Source organism: Fistularia commersonii, chromosome 10 (assembly GCF_037954325.1).
Source record: "Fistularia commersonii isolate RoL2024-O1a breed Wild chromosome 10, RoL_Fcom_v1.0, whole genome shotgun sequence".
Lineage (NCBI taxonomy): Eukaryota > Metazoa > Chordata > Actinopteri > Syngnathiformes > Fistulariidae > Fistularia > Fistularia commersonii.
This window is the reverse complement of record NC_141293.1, coordinates 6,311,729-6,327,419: the sequence shown is the minus strand read 5'-3', so window position 1 is coordinate 6,327,419 and position 15,691 is coordinate 6,311,729. Positions and strand designations below refer to the sequence as shown.

Below are 15,691 nucleotides of genomic sequence, written 5' to 3'. Positions count from 1 at the left end.
TGTGTGTGTGTGTGTGTGTGTGTGTGTGTGAGAGAATTTTAGTCAGCTGCTCCAGCCTTTTGGGTTTGGTCAGATGTACTGAGTTCTAATCCCCAGAAGTCTCTTTGAACCCGGGTTGGGAAGGCATCAAAGGTCAAGAAGTTGAAGGAGTTCTACAGATGAAGGAGAAGGACCTTCAATTGACCCCCCCCCCCCCCCCCAAACATAGCACACAGGAGGTTCCTCTGGTTCTCTGCCTGTTGCAGAACCTGCTGCTGAACAGTCAATGGGGGGGGCAGAACACCAGAGAACCAAAAGAACCCGAACCCCTGACCTGGACATTTGCCCAGGTGGAATAATGTACATCTGGAATCTTCTGCTGCTGCAGATGGTTCCTGAAGGAACCCTCAGAATTGAACCAACAACCCTCAAAGATCTGCGGGAGGGACAAGTGTGTGTGTGTTTAAACTGTGCACCCTGGAGGTGCTGAAGGCATCTGCGGGGGGGGGGGGGCAGCATATGCAGCTTATCAAGGTCATGGAGAAGCTACATATGGTGTGTGTGAGGTGGGGAGGGTTTCAAGGTGAACCTGTTTTCATCACAAGCAGGATGGCCAGTTGGAAGGAGGTGGTCATCAGAGAGGTCCCCATCTCATCAGAATCATGTAATATCTACATCTACATCTGAAGATGGAGCGGCACTTTCCCCCATAACTGACACTCATTCTCCATGCATGGTATACATGTTCTCCATAGAGAACATCAATCTTCCAAGATGCCTGATCTATGTTAGCAAGGTCTCTGGTGGCGATGCATATTGTCGGACTGTGAGACCATGACTGTAACCAAAGTGGTGGAACTATCATAGGAGCACGGCAGATAGAGCATCTAGAACAGCTCCTCCTGCCAGGAACCTGAGGAGGTCACTCACAGCCAGCCAGAAGTTAGTGGCTCCGCCTGGATAGCAGGTACAGATCTTGGACAGCTACTGTAACCCGGCAATGAATTCTTATTTCTTGTTGCCGTAACAACGGGTGTCTGAGAAAGCCTGCTGTAATCGACCAAGCAGCTGCAGACAGTGGATCAATCTGGGGGAGGCAGGATGGAGATGGAGCCAGCAGGGAGCAGGGAGATGGCATATCAGGATCTGACGTCAGGAGACCCGGGTCCTGGGGGAGGTTCTGGCTCTGCCACCTGCTGTGGCCCCTCCCCCATGGGGCTCTCCCCCAAATGACCAGTAGGGGGCGTCGCCTTGCCGAGCTCCAGGATTGGAGTGGATCCTCCCTTCTGGACGTCTGGCACCACCAAGCATTTCCTGTCGGCCATCATACTTCCATCCAATGCTGCTGGTGTGTGTGTGTGTGGGGGGGGGGGGGGGGGGGGGGGGGGCACTGAGGCACAGACAGATTTGCAGCTCCAGAGCTGCTGGAGCTTTAGGAGGCAAGGAGGATCTGAGGAGGTAAAGAAGGAGGGGACGGAGGAATGTCAAAGGAACATCCTCTGACTGTGTGTGTATTACCCCAGCCTTTGTCTGCTTGGTTTTTTGTTTCCCATCTCATTGACGTGCCCTTCATATGGCTCTCTAAGCAAACATACACACACACACACATGCACATACAAGTGCATGGCAAATATTCAGACCCGCTGTGGTCCTGAGAGACACCCAGTGAGCAGCAGCTGCTGCCTGCACAAACACATACACACACACACTCTGCCCTGCCATGGCCACTTGGCATTGGTTCTGGTTGGTAAACACCTCCCTGGAGGTATAGGAGGACCAGGAGGGAGGAGGATAGAGGCCAGACAGGTAGAGACCTAACCCTCTGTGTTTGATTTTTCATCTTATCAGTGCACACAAGTATCCCTACAATGACCTAACACAGGTCCTTATTCTGAAGTTTAACAACTTATATCAAAGGGACTCCAATTTTGTTCCCATGGAGTCTGTACACACACACACAAACACAGCTCTGGAGAGTCAAACACCTGCAACCTGGAAGCAGACTGATGACCATGACGGGACTCATGCAATGCCACGCATCCTTACTGTCACACACTCACACACACACACACACACTCCGTGAAATGTTCTGGTTTGGAGATGAAGGAGTGTGGCGGATCGCTGCGACAGGCAGTGAATGAAGATGTTGGGCTGCTCAGCCACGGTGCAGCTTCTCCTGCTGACAGCACAAACACACACACACGCACCAGACAGGCTGGAATGCCTCAGACGTGTGTGTCCAGTTCTGAGAGCTGAATGTGTTTTCACCTTTCTAGAACCCGACTCAAACACTCTTTGAAGTAACCTCCTCAAGATATTCTCCAAACATCTTTGAGTCTACAAGCATCTCCCGGCCTCCAAACACTGGTCTGCTTTTCACTGGTTCATCACCCACTAGCTGCTAGTGTTAGCAACAAGCTAATGTTAGCATGATGGATATTCTCCAGTTGGGTTCTGTGGTTCTAAAGGAAGAGAACTGGGGAGACCTCGCACACCGGCCACCATGGCAACTGATTGACAGGGAACACAGCAGAACACTGTTGTACTGTCTACATCTGCCCTATCGACTCACAGCATAGGCACACACACACAGCTGTCACTCATCCAACCATCAGCCCTGTCATTTACACCTACACACAGTTTAGTCTTCAATTATCCTCCTGACTGAATGTGTGTGTGTAGTGTCCCCTGTTAATTACCTTCTGTTTGAGGAGAGGATCACCTGACATTCAAGCAGATCTTCAGCCTAGGCCGTGGAGATGGATTACCAGCCCTTGTGTGACGATTTGGTGTGTGTGTGTGTGAGTGTTTAATGTGGTGTAAAGCCATCATGTCAATCACTTGTTCTCCTGAGTGGTGGAGAAAAAGCAGATGTTATGTTGTTATGTCACGGTTGGCTCCGCCCACCAGGGGGCAGGGCTGCTGTTTCTTGTTGCGGAAAGAACCTGGATGATGGCGCAAGGAGAACCTGAGGTGGAGGAAGGAGAACCTGGATGAAGGGTCATTGGTGTCCAGAGGGGAAATATCACACACACACAGAGTAAGTAGAAGGAGGAGAGCTGCCATCAATGCCTGGCTTCTCTCCATGTTCTCCTTCCCAGGTTCTCTCCATGTTCTCCAGCCTGGGTTCTCCATGTTCCTCCCACAGTTCGTTGGCGGCGAGGTGTGAATGACAGTATGAATGTTGGATGATTGACAGCTGAGTGTGTTAAGCCCCGACCCCACACATAGAAATTACACATTTATTAATGTGCCTTAGTGAGGGGGGGGGTTGCTATGGCAGCTGTGGGTTTTGATCATCCAGGTTATACCTTTGTGAAACTTAGGAGAGATGTTCTGCCAGATGTTCTAAGCCCAGAGTGAGAATGTCTGAGAGGAACCTCCTCTGGGATTGTGTCAGGATCTCCTCTCGGCAGCCGAGAGGAGACACGGCTGAGATTAATTCGCAATCGGCGCCAACTGCAGCAGATGCCGCTAATCAAGATCCCTATAAAGGGCACCGGCACACTCTGCCTGGCGCCGGAGTATTGAGGATGTCCCAGACCCCTGTCACACTGGACCCCTACCCCGTTACGACCGGACCCAGCCGGCCGGTGTAACTCTGATCCTGCCTTGACCCAGGTGAGCCACCAGCCCCTGCGTGTAGACCGGGAACCCCTGGTGGATCAGCAGACCTTGACCCAGCCCGAGATCCTGCCTGGGACCCATCCTGGTGAGACCCAGTCCTTCCTGCCTCCAACCTGCTGTCACCCTGCCTGGGGGTCCGTCCTGCCTGCTAACCGTCCTACCATACCTGTCGTTCAATCCAAATAAAGCGCTTTCAACCCAGATTCCTGCTCTGAAGTGTGGTTCCCTGCCCGAGTCCGCCCCGCACTGTGACAGATTTAGCCCGTCCCAGGTTTGCTCTGCCCCCTCATGAAGGTGATTCCACGACATGTCCAACCAGACCGTGTTTCTCCTGGAACCACAACTCAGAGAGACACAGAGGAGAGTAAAATAACCTGGGTTTGGGGACAAGCGTTCTACCCGGAGCTCTGAGAACGTCCATCACTGAAGGAATGGTATTGCCAGATATCTATCCATCCATTGTGTGAAATGTCCAGGTTCTAGATTAATGTTCTCCTGTAGATTTACTATCCCATCAGTTTGAACATCAAATAGATCCTGACCTTCTGCTCTCTATGATAGGCTGATGTGGATCTTCCAGCAGGAAGAACATCATCAGAACGGTCAGAGGAACATGGGGTTCTGCTGAAATAAGCTGGGGAACCCCAGTGTCCACAGCTGGGTAAGGTTTCCTGCTGGGTTGGACCTGGGGGTTCTCCTGCAGTTGTGTATGAGAACCAGACAAAGAACAATTCCTGCTGAGAACCTCTGATGTCTGAGGTTCACATGGGAGCAAACAGTGGAGGAGACTGACAGCCAGTACCACAGCAGAACCTGAAGGAATGAGGGGAACATGGCCCTCAGAATGCTGATGCAGCTTGAACCTCACCACAGATGTTCTTCATCGACCAGCTCCTACAGGAGAATGGAGCAGAGAAGAATGGAGATCAGGTTCCATGAAAGGATCAAGGAGCCATTGATAGAAACTTTCAGCTTTAGAGAATGCTGCTGTCAAGGTCAAATAGAACCTGGTCCAGAAACACACCAGAACATCCTTGATGATGTGATTGACAGGTGGAGGGGGAGGAGATCAGCAGTGGTTCCTCATGTTCCCAATGAGGAACTATAGAAACAGAACAGAGGAACATACAGAGCTCTGACTAGAGACCTACAGACCCTGGAGTGACCTCCTGTGACCTCCACACTGGGCCATAGAAGCACTTTCAGTGTTCTAAAAGAGTCTTTTGGGACCTGAGACTGGACCTACCAGAGACCTGGACCCACCAGATATCTGGACCCACCTCAGACCTGGACCCTCCTGACCACAGCAGACCTAGGAGTCACTGACCTGATCAGGCTGGTGTTTCCCTGATCAGCTCTGTCCCTGACCTATTGATGTGTAGGTGGATCACCTTGACCTTTTGTGACACACACACACACACACCTGGATCTATTTGGCAGTAGAGACATAATGCAGCTGCACTGACCTAGACCTGCTGCAGCAACCTTTCACTGCCTGTAGCACACTCACACACACACATATACACACAGTGCTAAAGGTCAGCTGACTTTTGGTCAGTAGGCTATGGAGCGAAACCTTCTCCACAGTGTTCGCTGTCAATCCCCTTCCTGCTTGTGTGGGATGGTTACCATGGCAACAAGTCCTTGCCAGTTGCAGCGACTGGCTGCATCTGGTGGACACGAAGGGGGCCCTCACAGGATGGCACCATGGGAAGACTTTGTGTGTGTGTGTGTGTGTGTGTGTGTGTGTGTGTGTGTGTGTGTGTGTGTGTGTGTCCTGCTCAGAATGTGAGGATCAGCCTTGGAGTCCAACAGGAAGTTGGTTCCACGGCGTCGCATGCTGAATTCAGGCCTCACGTTCTCAAAGTGGTGTGGGTGCAGGTGTGGATTCCCTCACTACGTGCTTTCCTGCATGTCCTTCTACTTCACCTGCTTGGGCCACCAGACCTCCATTTTCTCCATGACATGCAATTATTACTAGGGATAGCGAGTAAGATGACCCCAAAAGATGCCACCTGCTTCCCCCGCCCCACTCACTGATCTTCTGCTGCGAACTGTACTCCATAGAGCAGAAACCTCTGGTCTTCCAACCAAAACGTCTCTTGGTTTTATCTGAAGAACCTTCAGAAGTTTGTAACATTCCCTCTTCCTGTTACAGTGTTACCTCATAGCCAGGACGTTCCTGCACACCAGGTTCTCACTCAGTGCTTCTTCTTGTTCTCCTGCATGGCTTCTCAGGACCTCTCAAGGCTTCTCCAGGATCTATAGAAAGTCAGGTACTGCTCCATCTCTGCACCTGAACCTGCCTCCACGCACGCGCGCGCGCACACACACACACACACACACACACACACACACACACACACTCATGCAATAACTCACATACACACACACATACACACGGACATGCACACTGACATACATACAACCAAAAAAACACACTGACACAAATATATAGTCACACAAACAATAACAGCATTGATAATCTAAATCAGAAAAATGAAAGTTGCCATTTATAATTTAATAAATGAAGTCATAGCCTGAAATTTTTTTTTTAATCTTTATTGAACTTTATTGAATCATGAAAAGAGAGTGCTTTAGCTTTAGTATTAGCGGTAGCTTTGTTCATGTTCGTAATTTAAAGCCGTTGGAGGAAAGGGATGTTCCTTGGCGAGGTCCCGCACCATGTGATCTGTTTTAATTAACTCAGCGAAATTTATTTGTTTGAGAGTTTGGTCCACACTGGATTCTATATCAGGGTTCTGCTAGACAGAGCTATTAATGCGTGTCTTCTCCCACCACCATTTTGCCGGGGAATCTTATTGATCCTGAAAGTTCCTGATAGCTCAGTAGGTTCCGTGGCTCGACTCCACCGGCACGCGCAAAGTAAGTCCTGGCCCGTCGGTTCTATGATTGGTCAGCGATCCATGAGCTCGATTGGCCGCCGAGTCCCTGGCGTCAGAACGTGGCCGCAGTACAGCCAGGCACGTCAAGTCCAACGCTCTTCCGTCGGCGGCAGCAAGCCGGGCAGAAGTAGCCAAGAGCCAAGGGCTAAGACAGCGGGCGTATCAAAATAAAAGCACGTCGAGTCTGTTTCCACAGCACGGAGAGGTGAATATGACTGGAAATAACCTATCCTTTCTTTTCTCTGACCCAGTTTATTATGTGTCCCGGTGGAAGAAGCCGCATGTGACGGCGCGTCCCGGAAACGGTAACGTCTGTGACACAATGACGCTCTTAGTGTGAAGGGCCGAACCGGAAAACGAGTCCTTATTGCGCACTATAAACCAGCTGGCGATATTGACGATACCGTAGAGTGCTGACAGCTCACAGTGTGCAGGTGTTTCCACCTGACAGATCTTATTTCCGGTGACAGCCCGTGTTCTCGGTTCGACCCGTCGCCCGATTGCCGCCGCCGCCTCCTCCGCCCGGTAAGCCAAGCCGCCGCGGGCCAGGGGGCGCTCCGTCGAACTTCAATGTGATTTCTAGTAGTTCTAATCAAATAGCCTTAATTTCGAAGAGCAAATGGACCCAGGGACCGGATGTAGCACTGGTGGAGCCGGGGAGAACAGGGCTTCCGTTCGGCACTGTGGATTACCGCCGATTGGCGTTGTCATGACAACAATTACATTCGGCTCACTTTTCTTGAAGTTTGTGGTCGTTATACAGTGACCGTTGAAGACTCTGGCCGATGTGACAACCCCCTCCACCCCTCCGCCCCCCACCCCGCAGGCTGGGATGATCTCCCCGGTCTTCTCCACCGCTGATTTCTGCTTTTGAAGTGGGGGAACGCCTGTCCACCATTCACACACACTGTGACCCCTGACCCCACCCCCAAAGGTGTGACTCCTGATTGGCCCGTTGCATCATGGGTACCTGTTCTGCCTCCGTCCTCTTAGGTGGTCCACATGGCCCTGTGGGTGGTACAGGTGACCCTCCTGCTGCTGGCTATCTTCATCAGCAGCTGCCAGGGGAAGAGGGACAAGATACTTTACTGCTCTGGTAGGTTCCACCAGTCGCGCCGTCATAGAAACATCCATCCATCTCCTCCCATTTATCCTGCACTCAGGGTCGCGGGGGATGCTGTAGCCTATCCCAGCTGCTATCAGGCAAGAGGGTACACCTTGGACTGGTCGCCAGTCAATCGCAAGGCCTCATGCAAAGATATACGTACGATTCACTCACTCATTCATTCGGTGCAATTTTCTCACTTTTTTTAACCTGTTTTTAAACTGTGGGAGGAAACTGGAGGACCCAGAGAAAACCCACGCAGACCTAAACTTCACACAGGAAGGTCCACTATAATCGAACCAGGATTCTTTGTGCTGTAAGGCTGAAGCGCTAACCACTGTGCCGCTTATCATAGAAACAATAACCAGTAAAATCATAATAGTTGGGATGATGATTAAGACAAGTGATGATGATGTAGATGCTAATGTGGTTGCAATCGTGACTCCACCCACGCAGGAGTTCCTGAAAGGTCCAAAACTCTAGACCATGACCTTCAACCTCTGTATTTCCCAGCATGCAAGGCAATCGTGGACGAGCTGGAGTACTCCATCAGTCAGGTGGACCCCAGGAGAACTGTCCAGGTCGGCAGCTTCAGACTCAACCCTGATGGTACCATGAAGGACAAGAAGGTGAGGAACCTCAGGGCTCTCAGTCGGGCTGCTTTGGGGCTTCTACTGGTCTGTGGGTTTCAGATTTCTATTTTCAGATGTTCCACCTGTGGTTCCAATGGTTTCACAGATGGTTCCACCAGTGGTTCCACAGATGATTCTGCACTTGGTTTCACCAATGGTTCCCCTGAGGTTCTGATTGTGTTCTGATTGAATTCTTGCCAGTCTTCAGTTCTCTAAGGCTTTTGGTCCTGAAATGTTTTCACTGTGACAGAAGAGGGAGCTGTGTGCGCGTGTGCGTGTGTGCGTGCGTGTGTGTGCGTGTGCGTGTGCATGTGTGTGTGTGTCAGTCAGATCATTGATCCAGAATATTGTCAGTGACCTAATATTGTCAGCCCCCCCCCCATGGGACCAGGCTATCTTGTCCTCCTCCTTCATCTGATTGGCTACTGACAAGAGGCCAATTTCCTTTTGGGGTTCAAGCAGCCGCCTGACCTCCTCTGACATGGGAGAGTAGGCGCCTCCAGCTGCCAATGCTAAGTTAACTGGTTCATCAGGCCTTTCTTATCTGGTCCTCATATTAGAGAATCCAGAGCAGAAGACATCCCCCCCCCCCCCACACACACACACACACACCTTATGGAACCCATGTCAGGGTTGCTGGAAGTTAGCAGTGTGTGTCAAGTTGACGTAGGAACCATTGGATCTGGAGTTAATGTTGGTAAAGGTAGAAGATGAAGACCTTGTTAGAATGTCTTGGACCTCTGTCCTCTTCTGGGAAGACTCCTCCATAGAAGACTCCTCCTGGTGAGGACTCCTGGTGAGTCATGCAGGTGCGTGTTGGAGGAGGTTCCTCCAGACCACCCAGTCTGGTCCCAGGAGGTACTGGTTCTGGTCTCCTGGCGAAGCAGGTCTTCCTTTCGGGATGGCGGGTATGACTCTGACCTCCACCTGGTGCTTTGTTTGGCCCATCAAATGCTCCTGAGCCCCAGAAGAAGAAGTTGGACCTTGATCCCGTGCCCTCTGGGCTCCTCCTTTCAGCTGTTGGTGACCTGTGGTGAATCGGGAGGGGGGGGGGGGTCAGCTCTCAGATGCCATCAGCCAGGAGGATTTGCAGGTTCTAAGCTCCTGCTCTTTGGCCCTCTCACAGTAGGACTTCCTGGGGGCTCCATCACACAACAGGAGAACCTGCCTGTTGCCACAAAAGGAGGCTTCAGGCGTCCAGAGACATTGAACTTAGAAGAGCAGCGAGATGATCTCCTGGTGACCACGGGGAAGTCATGCATGGAGAATGAGAGCTTGCACAAAGAGCTGCTGACACCCTCACAAAAAATGTGCAAGCCTCCTCCTCTCATGCCACTCCAGGAGGACACCTCCCTTCACGTGTGTGTGTATGTGTGTGTGTATGTGTGAGTGTGTGTGTGTGTGTGTGTGTGTGAGTGTTTGTGTGGAGCGTCTCAGCAGTCCTAAAGGAAACTGTTCTGAGAACCAATGTTGATGTTCCTCGCTGAAGGAACCATGGGCTCAGTGTATATGTGTGACCCCAGCAATTAAATGCCATTAACAAGATGCCTTAAATTTTCACACAACCAGAACAACCTCCCAGTGATGTCACAGTGATATCATCATGATGTATCAGTGATGTCCTTTTGATTATGAAGATGTTGTTCTCCAAACCCCCCTAAGATCTTCCAGATGTTTTTGCTGAAGCTGCTGTCAATCCTTTCGGGGGCTGGCTGTGCTAGGGAAACCAGACTAGTCTAACCTGATAATGATAATAGTAATTTATCCTTTATTAATACCGGTGGGGAAATCCGTTCTCTGCAATTAACCCATCATGGATGAACCCTGAGTAATAGGCTGCCGTCCACTAGCGCCAGGAGAGCAGTTAGGCGTTCACTGTCTTGCTCAACAACACATCAACACACTAGGAGGAGCTGGGAATCAAACCAGGAATGGTTTCAATGACAATTGCTCTTCCTCCTGCGCCACGCCACCCCCAAATGCTACAGGATTCACAGCTGGACTGAATGGTGGAGAATGGTTAATACGGGACTGAATAGGTTCTTATGGCGCTTTAGGACATAATACTGTTGTAGTTGTTCTGACTGTTACTGTTATTGTGACTTGTTGTAGCTGTAGTTGTTGTGGCTGTAGTTAGGGGCTCAGCAGGCGCAGGCTCCCCTCCTGCAATAATGGCGTCTCTCCAGCGGACGTTGAATGGCGGCTGGTGTGTCATCGTCCCCCCCTGCCCATTCTTCAGGCAGCGCTGTGAGTGACAGCTCCTTTTCAGGGCGAGGAAGGGCTTTAACTCCACGCCCCGATGATGGCGGGGAGGGGGGGCCTCATTATTATATTTCCATTATGGCTGCAGAGGAGAAGGAGGGGGTCAGAGGGTCATTCAGACCAGGAGGAGCCGCTCTTCGTGGAAGGTAGCAGAGGAGCAGGTCTATCTCAGGACCTTCTCAGCTTCTCCGGGAGCCTCCAGAAAACTTCCCCGGACCACTCCGTCCGCCCGTCTTTGTTCTGATGAGTCCACTCCTCCATGTGACACATCTTAGTTGTCAATCCACCCGAGGAGGGAGGAGGAGAGATGGTGTCAAAGTCATCACTGGCAGATTGTGATTGACAGCTGAGGCTCATCGTCATGGTGGCCTCTGTTGCCGCCCCCCCCGCCTGCAACGCCACTTCCTTCCTCCTGAACACAACAGCCTTGTCAAGCTCAAGGGGGGATGGGGAGAGGGGGGAGACAGAAGGATTAGAGGCTCCTTAGCTTCTCAGAGGAGGAAGACCAGGAACATGGGGAGGAAGGTGTGTGTGTGTGCGTGCGTGTGTGCTCGGTGTTGTGGGGTCGGTTCCATTTCCTGTTCAGGTGTCGAGCCATCCAGTCAGCTATTAGCTCTTCCCCTCCACTTCCGGTTGCCTGTCAGTTGCTTTCAAACATCACAAACTCAGTTTGATGGAATCAGCCCCCCCTTATCGCCCCTTTGAACAGAGAAAAGAAGGAAGACTTCCTCCTTTGATCATTGGTGGGTGGAGGGGGCAAGGGGGTGAAAGGCCCACAGAAGGAGGAGAATGATCGTCGGGGGGGGCAGCTGTCTACCCTGCACTTGGCTCCCGTTCAGGCTCCGCCTCCACGAGCCCCCCCCAGCCCCAGGGTACCCCTTTACCCCATCTCCTTCCGGGGGGGGTCGGGGGCTCCACCTGTCTTGACCCGTCTAGACACAGCCGCATCGCTGCTTTGTTCCCAGAGGGGAAGTGGGGGGGCAGGAAGAGGGTGTAGAGGTATAGATGGGTGGGGTCAGTGGATGGAGAGGGTAAAGGTTAAAAGTCAGAGTTGGAGGGGGGGGGCTGTCAGAGCACGCTGACCCCCAGACCCTGCAGTGGGGGGGGCTTCAGCACTCACTTCCTGCTGTTTGTCCTGAATGTCACAGGTGCCTCCCACCACTGATCCTCCCTGCTCCCCTTTGTCCAGGTCCCGCTGGCTCGCTCTGAGATCCACCTGGCTGAGCTCCTGGAGGGGGTCTGCCATGCCATGAGCGACTACGCCCTCTACCAGGACCCCGACACCCGCTTGTTGGCGTACCGCAGGTTCGCCCCTCGTGAGGGGCCAGGGGGGGCCGATGTGTTTCCTGACATAGACAACTTCCAGTTCAACGGACCGGACGCTTCCAACGACCTCAAGTTCGCAGTAAGTGGACGTGTGTGTGTGTGTGTGTGTGTGTGTGTGTGTGTGTGTGTGGGTGTGTGTGTGTGTGTGTGTGTGTGTGTGTGTGTGTGTGTGTGTGTGTGTGGGTGTGGGTGTGGGTGTGGGTGTGGGTGTGGGTGTGGGGGTGGGGGTGGGGGTGTGTTGATGGGCGAGCCCTGGCTCGGTTCTCCAGCTGGTTCTACTTGGCAGTGTCAAAATGCAGTTTTACAGGAAGTGGTTTTTCATGGGGTTTCAAACCTTCGACTGCGTCTGACTCACAGTACTCAGTACTCTGCCTTCAGACCCGGAGTAGTTGTACTCCAGTACTTTTATTGCAAGAGGGGACTACACTGACCAGTCAGAGCTTCGTCTGGCGGAAACGGTTAAGTTTACTTTATAACGTACAACCTGACCTGACGTGTGTAGAACTACCATGGAGTACTACATTATACCACAACTTCAGCTGGCGCTTCCTTGGCTTTCAGATGAAGATACTACAACAATAATACCTTTTTATACTTTACTTCAATCCTCTACTCTTTAATATGTGCTTTGTGTGAGCAGTGTGTGTGAAATTGTAGTACTATTTCCAGTACTCTCTACCTGGAGTACGTAAAAGTATATCCATGTTAATAAACTGCATTCCTCTATTAGACTTGTGTGTGTGTGTGTGTGTGTGTGTGTGTGTGTGTGTGTGTGTGTGTGTGTGTGTGTGTGTGTGTGTGTGTGTGTGTGTGTGTGTGTGTGTGTGTGTGTGTGTGTGCGCGTGCGTGTGTAATACACAGTATTAGTAACTCGACTAAGATTGTGCTGATGACTCTGTATTTATTGTCATCCTTTCAGGACTTCTGAGTATTTTTACTCAGAAGATAAAAGTATTCTTTTCTTTTCATGTTTTTGAAGTTGGAAGCAAGAGTTAAGAGCAGTGGAGGTGAAGTTCTTCCACAGGCAACAACCTAACTACCTGAATTAAATACAGTTTAACTAAACATTCAGTATAGTTTTATTGTCATTTTGACCATATATTCAACGTTTATTAACAATTTCATATGGTTTTATTGATATTTTAACCATATATTAATGTTTTATTAACAATTCAACATTTTGTTAACAATTTACTAACAATTTATTCATGTTTGATTAACTATTTAATTATGTTTTATAAATGTTTTCTTAACTTTACTATTGTTTGATTGGTTTGTAATTTAATCATCATCAGTGTTGTTCTGGGTTCACTGTGAGCGTTATTACCCCTGTATAATGAATGGGTCTCGGCACATCAGTGGTGTTCCTCAAAGGCCAGGTGAGAAGTTTCAGTTCCAGCAGAACAGGAGAACATGCATCGTTCTTTCAAATGTTGTAGTCTTGTAATAACTGTAATATGAGGTTATTAAAGTGTCATAAACAATTAAGACACAAATATTTTACTATTAATCAGACCATTTATATCTCTAGTTTCTCCATGTAGTAAAGCATATTATTACCACTGCTGTGGTAATAAGGATTTTATTACTGTGTAATAAGCTCCTTCTCACAACAACCTAATATTACATGTAAACTGATGGTTAATAAGAACCCGCCTGCAGGAAGGAGGCCACGCCGCATATGTACTCCGTGGACCAGGGAGTATAAGTATTCCATGTTTGCACTTCCAGTAGAAGAACTAGTACTAAGATGAACCACAAACTCAGGTTGCTGTGATAAAAGTACTCAACCTAGAAGTATTTCATACTCAGTTTCATAGTACTTTCCTGATTGTGCCTGTTTCCTGCATGAATTTACTGCTAAACACAATCTAGGAATGGCAAATGAAGCTGTCAGACCCTCAGCTGCAGCCTAGAACCTTCTAGAACCTGAACCTCCTGGATGAGCTGAGGGGCCCAGGGGGTGGGGCTTCATCTGCAAGCTGTCGGCAGGTTCTGCTCAGTTCTCTGGTTTTGCTCAAGGTTCCTTCGTCTCTGCTCTCTGGTATTTTTTGCCCGCGGCAAGCACCACTGAGTACACGCAGTTCTTTGAAGTACAATGCAGTATTTTATCGAGTACCGCCTGTCGTTGAACTCTCAGCTGATTGGCTGAAGGTCCAGCTACTCCGCTGGAGAACCCTCTCCGGAACCCTCGAAATGTCTGAATGGTCTGGTAAAGAGGCGGAGCCAGTGGCCACCGCCCTGAAGAGACCCCACCTCCCTGTGTGTGTGTGTGTGTGTGTGTGTGTGTGTGTGTGTGTGTGTGTGTGTGTGTGTGTGTGTGTGTGTGTGTGTGTGTGTGTGTGTGTGTGTGTGTGTGTGTGTGTGTGTGTGTGTGTGTGTGTGTGTGTGTGTGTGTGTGTGTGTGTGTGTGCGCGTGTGTGTGTGTGTGCGTGTGTGCGCGCGCGTGCGCGCGTGCGTGCGTATGTGCCACGCGCACGCACGCATGCACTCCGCTACTTTCCCCAGGGTCACGTCTCTGTTGTGTGTGTGTGTGTGTCAGTGTGAGACCCTGGTGGAGGAGCTGGAGGATGACATCATCTCGCTCTTCAGCAGCCAGATGCCCAACATTCAAGGCCTCCTGTGCAACACATTCTCAGGTACTCCTCTCCACGTGCAAGGTTCAACATGGACACGCTCTCACACACCTCTCAAACACCTCCGAGGTGTCAGACGTTCCTCCCCCTGAGCATGGCCAATGCAGCCCGGGCCCAGCGGCCATTTTGTGAGGATCCGCTCTGAGGGACGGGCGGAGTGGCGTGGGTTCCACCTTCCCATCCAGAGCCTCCTGGGTACTCCTCTATGTTCTGCTGGGAACACAGCAGAACCTCCCAATGGATCGATGAGCTTTCATTACCCCAGCAGGACTTCAGAGAACATCAGGGCTTGACAGAAGGATCATCCAGCCTTCATCTCTTTGATTATCAGTCAGATATTACTGCTTTAGTCACACACACAGGAGGTGCTGATGTGGCTTCTCCTCCTCCTGTCTCCAGATTACTGCAGAGACGACTCTCCAACCAAACAGGAGCTGTAGCAGGAGTTCTCCCTGAGGACAAAGAACCTGCTTCAGATCGTCAGACCCTGAACCTGCAGAGGAGGAACCCAAGAGAGGTGGAACTGGGTTACTGTCCAAACAAAAGTCTGCAATTTTTGAAACTCCAGACCTCATGTTTCCATGTTCTTCTCTTGAGGAGAAGGAGGTTCTCAGGTAGATCCCCCATTTCCGCCCATGCTGTAATATCCCAGCTCTGATTTGTACCCGAATGCCTCCCTGTTGAGTCCAAAAAGAAGGTTCTCTGAAGGTTCAGAACCAGATTCTTCCAAATACTCATCAAAAGTCCAGGTTCTTCCAGGGCCTTGTTGAAGGTTCAGGATCTTCTCAAAGGGCTGCTCGGTTCTCGAGTGGAATTCCCCCCACTGTTGATTCTTCGTAATAAAGTTTCATCCACAAAGTTTGAGTGAAGTAATTAATTGCCAGTACTCTGTTTATGTATTACTCTGTTTTTGGAGTGCTCTGTTTATTAAGTACGTTGTTTAAATACGAGATGCAGATCTGCAGACTGGTGACAACTTTGATGCCGCTCCAATCGCCCCTTGGGGACAAATAAAGTTTTTCTGATTCTGATTCTGGTGCCCCCTGAAGGTTGAAGGAGGATAAACACAATGGCGTACATGATGGTGGTCCACAAAGTTCCACAGAAGGTGCAAGGTGTTCTCACGGCATTCAGAACCAGATTCCCTCCGGTCTCTGGTTCCAAAGTGTGGTTCTCCAGGTTTCTGCCTGTGTCTATAAATACTTAAGTACTTCTGAG

General features: G+C 50.4%; 1 protein-coding gene and 1 long non-coding RNA gene across 3 annotated transcripts; both read left to right on the top strand.

Moving 5' to 3' along the window:
- The first annotated feature begins 514 nt into the window (after window positions 1–514).
- Window positions 515–3,809, top strand: LOC147230175 (uncharacterized). The gene is made up of 2 exons (XR_015106742.1): window positions 515–3,019; window positions 3,601–3,809. It is a non-coding gene; the product is annotated as an uncharacterized LOC147230175 (long non-coding RNA).
- A 2,798-nt stretch (window positions 3,810–6,607) lies between these two features.
- On the top strand, window positions 6,608–15,331 carry cnpy1 (canopy FGF signaling regulator 1). Of its 2 annotated transcripts, none has more exons than XM_086154337.1 (6): window positions 6,608–6,717; window positions 7,506–7,608; window positions 8,131–8,246; window positions 11,701–11,916; window positions 14,380–14,476; window positions 14,873–15,331. In XM_086154337.1, exons 2-6 carry the CDS (start codon window positions 7,515–7,517, stop codon window positions 14,911–14,913), a joined length of 564 nt encoding a protein of 187 aa, XP_086010463.1. In that variant the 5' UTR covers window positions 6,608–6,717; window positions 7,506–7,514; the 3' UTR covers window positions 14,914–15,331. The 2 variants fall into 2 exon arrangements, with proteins under 2 accessions (XP_086010463.1, XP_086010462.1); XM_086154336.1 differs by lacking the exon at window positions 6,608–6,717 and adding an exon at window positions 6,900–7,037.
- Window positions 15,332–15,691: the final 360 nt, after the last annotated feature.

What these genes read in the sequence shown, in the direction of transcription:
- cnpy1 (XM_086154337.1), top strand. Translation starts at nt 7,515, where the DNA reads ATGGCCCTGTGGGTGGTACAGGTGACCCTCCTGCTGCTGGCTATCTTC. An exon ending in GTACCATGAAGGACAAGAAG is followed by an intron (nt 8,247 to 11,700) that starts GTGAGGAACCTC and finishes CCCTTTGTCCAG; the next exon opens with GTCCCGCTGGCTCGCTCTGA. An exon ending in CCTGTGCAACACATTCTCAG is followed by an intron (nt 14,477 to 14,872) that starts GTACTCCTCTCC and finishes TCCTGTCTCCAG; the next exon opens with ATTACTGCAGAGACGACTCT.